Genomic DNA, 8,530 nt, shown 5'->3' on the forward strand with positions numbered 1-8,530 from the left:
ACATTAAAGAAATAAAGCAAACGTTTAATAATACACAATAAATATATAAAATGAGGCTGTCCCCAGTCTAAAAATAAATTTTGTTTTGCTTAATAATTTTATTGTAGAAAAATAAGGCGAGTCTGGGGATAGTTTCATTTTAAATATCTATTGTGTATTATTAAACGTTTGCTTTATTTCTTTAATGTATCTTGTTAATTCAGGTCTTAAAATTGTTAAACTGTTTTTGTTTTTTTACAATTCTAATGCTGGTTATAGAGCAACAATATTAAGCTTAAAATGTTTACAGACCTTTAAAGCACTTTAAAGATGTACTTTTAAATTTAAGTAACGTATCATTCTTTCAAAAAAAATTACCCATTAACCCCCTTATTTCCATGAAGAGCTTCGTATGTTGGGCTATTTTTGTGAACTTTAAACGAAATACAACGAACACTATTGAGTAATGACTTTAGACTATTTATGAATATCTGAAAGACGTTGTAAATATGGTTGTTTTAACACAATGTTACAGTTTAAGATGAACAACGAGGACAGACCGATGTTCCGAAAATTTCCGTCACTAGGACTGGAGTTTGTTTTATTCTTCTTCTTGTTATTAAACTTATTCACCCTGTTTCTATAACAATAGTGATATTATTATTACTATTATGAGAAAGCTTTAATTATGGGTAATAATAATATAATTCTCTGGAATGATTACAAAAATACCTTAAATGTTATCGGCTTATATCTCTAATATAACATTATACACCTACAACTGATTATGTAATGTATCAACCTGAATGAATATTAGGCCTACATATTGCTTTCACGTTCGATTTTCGAAAAATTGGCCCTTCGCACTTACGGTAAACGCGAATTAACGTATTCGGTATTTTGTGACGTATGAGCCTGCTCCTTGTACAACAGTGAAATAACGGTAAGTGTTTCAGCTGTTTAGAAATTGTCTGTATTTTTTTTAATAAAACATTTTTAAGACATGCTTTTCTTTCTTTAAATTAAGAAAAAATATTAGCTCTTTTGTGGTTACTTGCCCAGGGAATGTTGATATATAGCCAATTAACCATATATTTTAAAAATAAAAATAAATGTTAAACACGTCTTAAAATAGAGAACGTACAAAGCAGAGAATTTTTACAGGTTTACACTGGCCTACATGTATAAACCTACGAGATGAAATACAGTGTTTCTTGTCCATACAGTAGAACACCTGAAAATGAATAAAATTTCAAATTTTTTAACCAGTTGAATCAAGTCTCTTCTGAGGTTCATCTGTAACGAAAATTGGAGAATAAAGCAAAAAAAAATTAAAGTTTATTCATCTGTTCTGGCTTCGAGTCTACGGCGCCGTGAAAAGCGCCCTTTATTTCTAGGCCTTTTTCTACGTCTTCCAGGGGCTTCAGGGCGTTGTCGATGAGAAGTGGTGACCTGACTCTCATCGGACTTTGTTTCGGAACTTTGAGATGTGTTCTCTTTTTCCTCTTCAGGGGAGTCCGTTTGAGCACTGGTCTTAGACTTTGAACGAGATAGGAAAGAGGGTAACGTAGGTTTCAATATTGCTGAAATATTAGGTGTAGGCAAGGGTTTCCGGGTTTTCCGCCGAAACAGCTGTATTCCAGGACGGACTAACCCACGAGACCTACTCCTGTTGCCATTCGCCTGCTCTTCTTCGTTAAATGGACCTGTATAAGGTTGATTATTTTCTTGAGGTTCTTTCTCTTCTGCGTCTGCAGAGGCAAAAGAATCCCGGTCACCGTTCGAATGGCTGTCTTTAGTTAGAGATTTTTTTGCTTGAGAAGTAGAGCTTTCCTCGTCATCTTCGACAATCTCTCTCTCCTCCTCTAAGTTATCCACTGATTTGTCTCTGTTCTGTTTACGATGACGCCTTGCATCAACCGACAGTACCAGGGTCAGGATACAAAACAAAGTGGTGACAGCAAAGACCGTAAGTGGCCGCTGCAAGTAAAATAACATTGGAGTGAGTAACTTTGATGGAAAATATTATTCCACCTGAGGGCGCCGTTTTATTGAAAATTAACTAGAAACTGTACGGAAGGTTTAGACATCTGGAACTGGAGAATAAGAAGAAAAACAACTTATAAAAATTATTAACATAAATAATAAAATACTTCGATTACTTAAAAGATGCAAGATATATACTGTACTTTAATAAACTAAATGTGGTGTTTTATATATATATTCTGCACCATTTTTCAAATTCTTCATAAGTTTGTTTGTTTTTTGAATTTCGCGCATAGCTACACTAGGGTTAGCTGCGTTAGCCGTCCCTAATTTAGCAGCGAAAGACTAAAGGGAAGGCAGCTAGTCTTCACCACCCACTGTTAACTCTTGGGCTACTCTTTTACCAACGAATAGTCACATTATAACGCCCCCACAGCTGAAAGGGCGAGCATGTTTGGTGGGATGGGGATTCGAACTCGCGACCCACAGATTGCGAGTCGAGCGCCCTAACTATCTGGCCATGCCGGGCCCAGCAGTAATGGAGGCCAGAACTTTGCCATGCCGGGCCAATGAGGAACAATTTTGAAAGGAAGTAAAAGTGAAATATGAACAATTTTAATTCAAATAAAGAATAATAATGAAATACTTCGATGCTTCCAAAAGATTAAAACTATAAATTTAATAATACAAGCGTGTCATGTTTGTTTTTGGTTTTTTGATTCTCAATGCTTCTTTATTCGAAGTTTATTGTTGTTGTTGTGTCTAAATATAATTGAAACACTGTAGATGTCAGTGCTAGTTCGGAGCAGTTGTGGACTAGTGATTTGTGTGCCCGTATTGCGAATCTAGTGATTCACGGTTCGAAACCTGTTGCCGCTAAATATGTTCAGTATTTTGGGACCATGGATTTGATATAAGAGTGACGGTAATATCTCATCAGTTGGTTAGACAACGGTTGACGGTAGGTGCTGTTAACTAGGTGCGTTTTCTCTAGTCTGTCATTTCAAAATTAGGTGCAACAAAGCACCATTGTGTAGCTTTGCACAAGAGTTCTAAGCGTACAAACAAATGAATTATTGCTATAAAAAACATCAATTTTCAAGATTTCTCTTCATTTTTTTTGTTTATCATATTTTAAACGCAAATGGTTTACTTTAATATTTTGAAAACAACAACAACATTTCCAAGAAGTGACAACAACCAACGTGAAACATTACTGACTTGAAAAATAAAACAACAACAAATAAATTACAAGACACTAAAAATTCAACACACTTACTATAGCTAGGGTTATCAGATGTCCCGGTAAAACTGGGATCGTCGCAGTTTTTATCCCCCCCCCCCTTTTTTTGTTGCCCCGATCAGAAACAGTAAAAGTAATATGAATTTGATGACGACGAACCCACTTTTTAGAAAAAAAGGCTTGGAGACGGCTTGACTGAGGATGACATAATATTGTCGAAACGTCGTACATTTACAATAACTTTTTTGTCATTATTCAGTCTCCAAGCCGTCTCCAAACTTTTATTAGTAAAAGTAATAATTCGACCTAGTTTCTCTGTACCTCAATGTTTTCATAATCCAGTCTCCAAACCGTCTCCAAACTTTTATTAGTAAAAGTAATAATTCGACCTAGTTTCGACATAGTTTCTCTGTACCTCAATGTTTTCATTATCCAGTCTCCAAACTTCTATTAGTAAAAGTAATAATTCGACCTAGTTTCTCTGTACCTCAATGAGAGTTTGATATTTACAGTTTGTCAATTATACTCAGATCTTTTAACTTGTCGCAATCTTAGGGTCGTAGGTTCGAATCCTCGTCCCAACAAACATGCTAGCCCTTTTAGCTGTGGGAGCGTTATAATGTGACGGTCAGTCCCACTATTCGTTGGTAAAAGAGTAAGTAGCCCAAGAGTTGGCGGTGGGTGGTGATGACTAGCTGCCTTCCCTCAGTCCTTCACTGCTAAATTAGGGACGACTAGCGCAGATAGCCCTCGTGTAGCTTTGCGCGAAATTCAGAACCAAGCCTTTTAAATTGTAATTAGAAAATCACTTGACAAAGGCAAATCGCACAGTATACACCCCCACCCTACCCTTTCAGCTATATTTTCTTAACTTAACCTGCCATTGGGCAGCCGCAGGAATTGAAATGTCAAGACAAAGAACAAGGAGAAGCAACATTTTCTTTCAAGCAGAGTAAAAACAACTTGGCACCTTTGTTATATATTTTATTATTTTTCTAACTTTATAAGATTTCAACAAATTTAGTTTGTCCGTGCTGTTAAAACTGGTGTAATAAACACCGGATTATTTAGCAACGGTACAAAGTGTGTTTTGGTAGTTAAAACAGTTTTTAGAGATGTTACAGTGTCGCTCGGTGTGGAGAAAAATGTCCCATTTTTTTTACTCTGGAAATCTGGTAACCCTAACCATAGCTAGTATTTAATCGAGCATTATTCTAACGGCTGCAATGCATTTATTACATGGTATGCTGGAAATATGTAAAATTGATTGATCTGGACGATTTTGGTGATACGACAAATAAAACTGAACTTAATTTCGTTTGTTTATTGAATTTTGCACAAAATTAATCGAGGGTGACCTTCACTAGCCGTTCCTAATTTGAGTGATTGACTAGAGGGAAGTCAGCTAGTTAACATATCAACCGTCAACCCTTGGGCTACTCTTTACCAAGAATAATGGGATTGACCGTCACTTTATAACATTCCCACAGATGAAAAGGCGACTGTGTTCGGGGTTGAGATTTCACCCCTCGACTCACAGATTGCGATTCGAATGTCCGAACCATCAGGCCATTCCAAATGTCAACAGAGTTTGAAAATTTGAATAATACCTCATGTTCCCATGAACCAATCGGCTAGGTCAGATATCCTTAGGAGTCAAATATAGCTGACTTAATTTTAAACAAAAATATGTGACACTAAAAGGGCTCCATGAACCAAATATCGGGAATGACTGTCACTTTTATAACGCGCCACACCTGAAAGTGGAGAGCGTGTTCAGTGGCATTGCGTCGCGAGCTTTGGACTCTTGGGTACGTAGCCCGATGTACTAACCACTGATCACACCCGGCACTCGATGATACGAAAATGACTTAAAAGTGACCCGTTTTACAAATGCTTCTGAACACGTTTTAACTTACGAACTAAAAACCAAACCTGTTTGCAATCACTACTTGTTTTGTATTCAACTAATTTCTCAAATTCTACTTTCATTTCAGGTCACTTGGTATTTTATTTCTGCAACTTTTGTGTTCGGAGCGTGTCTAGAAACACGACACAAATGTTAATTCACGAGTTCACGATTTGTCATTTGCTCTTTTTAAATTAACCAATTTTTATGTTAGCACAAAGTTACTGGCATCAACACGAATAAAATATGAAAATACACAGATATGGTTGATGATACTTGACGGAAAAAGCAGTAGATACAGGGTCAACGTTTCAGTCATCTCATTGTTTTATACCAAAGGTCTTCTTATTAAGCCTGAAAGCAAACTTATTAGATGGTCAGTTACGTTAATCATCTAAGTGAACAACCAAGAATGACCACTCGCTTGTTTTAACGCAGTGGGGATCAAACAACAAAATTTAATGTTACAAACTATGAAACTTAGCGCTAAGAAAGTGTTTGTTTTGGTTATTGTTTTTTCTTAGCGCTAAGTTTCACAATAGATCTACTGCGCTGTGTCTGCCACGGGATCGAACCTCTGATTCTGAGGACAAGTAAAAAGTTAGGATAACTATATGTGTAACACATTACTAAATGTCATACGCCGTCAGAGAAGATGTTCACAAACAAGCAGTAGAAGTTATTCTGTAAAACTTGGGACAAAACAAACTATTCCCTTTGCCCTGCAGTTGCACAGTGGTAAGTCTGAAGGCTTATAACGCTAAAACCGGACTTCGATACCGTGGTGGGCACAACACAGATAACACATTGTACTCAACAAATAAACAAACAACTTTTCCTTTGAAATTTAAGGATATTTTTAGGATAACGTTTTTATCATAAACGAATGGCTTGAGCACAAAATTCCGAACCAGTTCTTAATCATCGTATTTAGCATGTAAACAAAATGGTTTGTTCTGTTGTATAGAAAAAAATAACAAAACACTACAGACAAATTTGGCTAGACGCGCGACATGTTTAATATTTACATCGTATTGCGATTATACAGCTATGGGCAAAAACTTTTATATTACTCTAATATTATATGTAGCTTCGTAAAGTAGATGAAACGTACTGAATAATTTAAAATGGTGCATCGAAGAACCTAATAGAATAATTCGACTCTTCAGCGTCCCCTTGAGTCTGTTTTTGAGAGGATAAAAGAAGAAAATAATAATAATAAATAAAAAAAAACATGGAATGCACCGCAAACACTAAGTAGTAGTGTTATGGCTTCCGGTAGACTTTACGATATAATTTGGTAGTTTTCTTTGATTAAGTGATATTAAATACCCCCTAGTCGCTCAGCGGCAAGTCTGAGGGCTCACACTTTAAAATCAGGTTTCGATACTCGTGGTGGGTATAACACAGATAGCCCATTGTGTAGTTTCGCTCTTAACATCAAACAAACGAAGTTAAATAAAAGATCTAAATTATGTTCATATAATTTGTTTTCTTTTTGTTATGTATCATTGCTAAAATTTTGGCCATAGCTGTAGATATATGTTAAATAAAATGTGGAATTTTTACGAACCATAGTTAGAGGAACCGCAGCGCCTTAATCGTCTTGGTCAGAGGGGGCCTGTGGTCAGTACTAACACAGGTATTCTTCTCGTTCAAATGACTGGAGATTAAAGAGTTTCTTGATTTTATATGCCTCCTTCCCGCATGACCTACATAGCCGACTATAAAGAAACCCAACTAGTTTTGTGTTGTAGTCGAGGTCGTAGTAACTAAGAGGGGAGAAAGGGAGTAGAGAGAACGAAGATGCACGTATCCTTTGTTCCCGGTGTCGTGAGCCACGTGCTACGTTTTAGAACCAGTTTTGTTCATAAATAAAAAGAAGGAATGGGGAAAGCGGGGATCTCGAAGGAAGATTAAGTGTTGAAAAATTCGGGTTTAACTTAAATAATTCTTTGATATATTTTAAATTTCTAAAATGCCACAAATATGATATCCACCCTTCGTCAAGGTAACTACCTTCCCTTAATAATGTGACGAGCTGATTTAGCCAATAATGCATAATTATGAGTAAACCGTGATTTTTTCCAATTTAACAAATCTAAAATACTTAATAAATACAAGCACTAACGTTTAATTTCATTATTCTCTTGTGTTAACAGTGAGGATTTTTAAGGTTTAAATCTTGACGCAATCAAAACTTTATTCAGCGCGCGTTGAATATAAATTAATCAACAATATATCACTAAGACTGGGTTAAATAGGGCCTTTATTAGGTCAAGGCGTTTTCCGGAAAACAAGGAAGAACTCTACCGATGTGAATATTTATAAACGACCCCCTGTGTACTCCATCCCTCAAAGCGTCCTCTTTTTAGTCTATGTGTGCACAAATCGTGAAACAACTTCAAAAATCGAGGCCTAACAGTTACTTTTCCCGGTGATATTTGTGCACGCTAGGCAGGAAAACCTAACTATTATCTGAATAAAAAAAAACACGTTGTTTTAAAGGCAAATTCTTTTTAACTTCTGTGATACAGTATTGATGTATTTCTAATCTTTACGAGTTCATTTCAAGTATGGTGTTATCAGTAGTTCCCGGATTATATCGTTAAATATATCTTAGAAAGACTTGCGAATGTAACATTGCAAGCGTCAATGGGCACCCGACCATTAGGCCCGTGAAGAGGATATATTTCGTAGTGTTCAGAATCTAACTTGCATTAACTACAATAAGTTGCATTGTAGTTTATTTGAGTAGTAGCTATTTTTAGGGCCTAAGCCCCGAATCTTTTTGTTAGATATAACGACGCCCCTGGGAGACAGTGTATTTGTTTGTTTGTCCAATTCCGTGCAAAGCTACACGGGGTTATCTGCGCTAGCCGTCCTTAATTTTGAAGTGATAGACTAGACGGAAGTCAGCTATACAACAACACCTACCGACAACTCCTGGGCTGCTATTGTTACACTGAATAACTCTTGTCACTCATAAAACGCACCCACGGCTCCAAAAAGCGGAGCGCGATTTTTTTAAATATATATTGTTGTTGTTGTTAACAGGACGCTAACTACAAAATCTCATAAAGCTGTGCTCGGCTCCCTGATCATAAAACCATAATTATTGAAAATGTATCCGAACTTACTCTAATATTTACGTCGTATGACTTCATTAGCTTTCAAATTATCGACATGCTTTTAATGCCATTTTTACCATAACATGTTATGAAGAAACCTGTAAAAACAGTCATGGTTTCCTGAAACATAAATAGGTAACAAAAAATGTGTTTAAAAGGTAATAAGGGGCTGACCCCCTCCCCCATGTGTAGGGTTACAAAAACTTACTCTCTTTTCATATAATTCTCGAATAAAATAAACGCTCTATTGTACCGAAGGTTTTATTAAAATTGTATAATATA

General features: G+C 36.2%; 1 protein-coding gene across 1 annotated transcript; it reads right to left on the reverse strand.

Annotated features, from left to right (window-relative positions):
- Positions 1-1,299: 1,299 nt before the first annotated feature.
- On the reverse strand, positions 1,300-6,835 carry LOC111086586. The gene is made up of 2 exons (XM_022389964.1): positions 6,691-6,835; positions 1,300-1,959 (listed from the first exon to the last, which is right to left on the reverse strand). The coding sequence occupies exons 1-2, from the start codon at positions 6,691-6,693 to the stop codon at positions 1,318-1,320; spliced, it is 645 nt and encodes a 214-aa protein (XP_022245672.1). The 5' UTR covers positions 6,694-6,835; the 3' UTR covers positions 1,300-1,317.
- Between the last annotated feature and the right edge of the window lie 1,695 nt (positions 6,836-8,530).

Source organism: Limulus polyphemus, unplaced genomic scaffold (assembly GCF_000517525.1).
Source record: "Limulus polyphemus unplaced genomic scaffold, Limulus_polyphemus-2.1.2 Scaffold1216, whole genome shotgun sequence".
Lineage (NCBI taxonomy): Eukaryota > Metazoa > Arthropoda > Merostomata > Xiphosura > Limulidae > Limulus > Limulus polyphemus.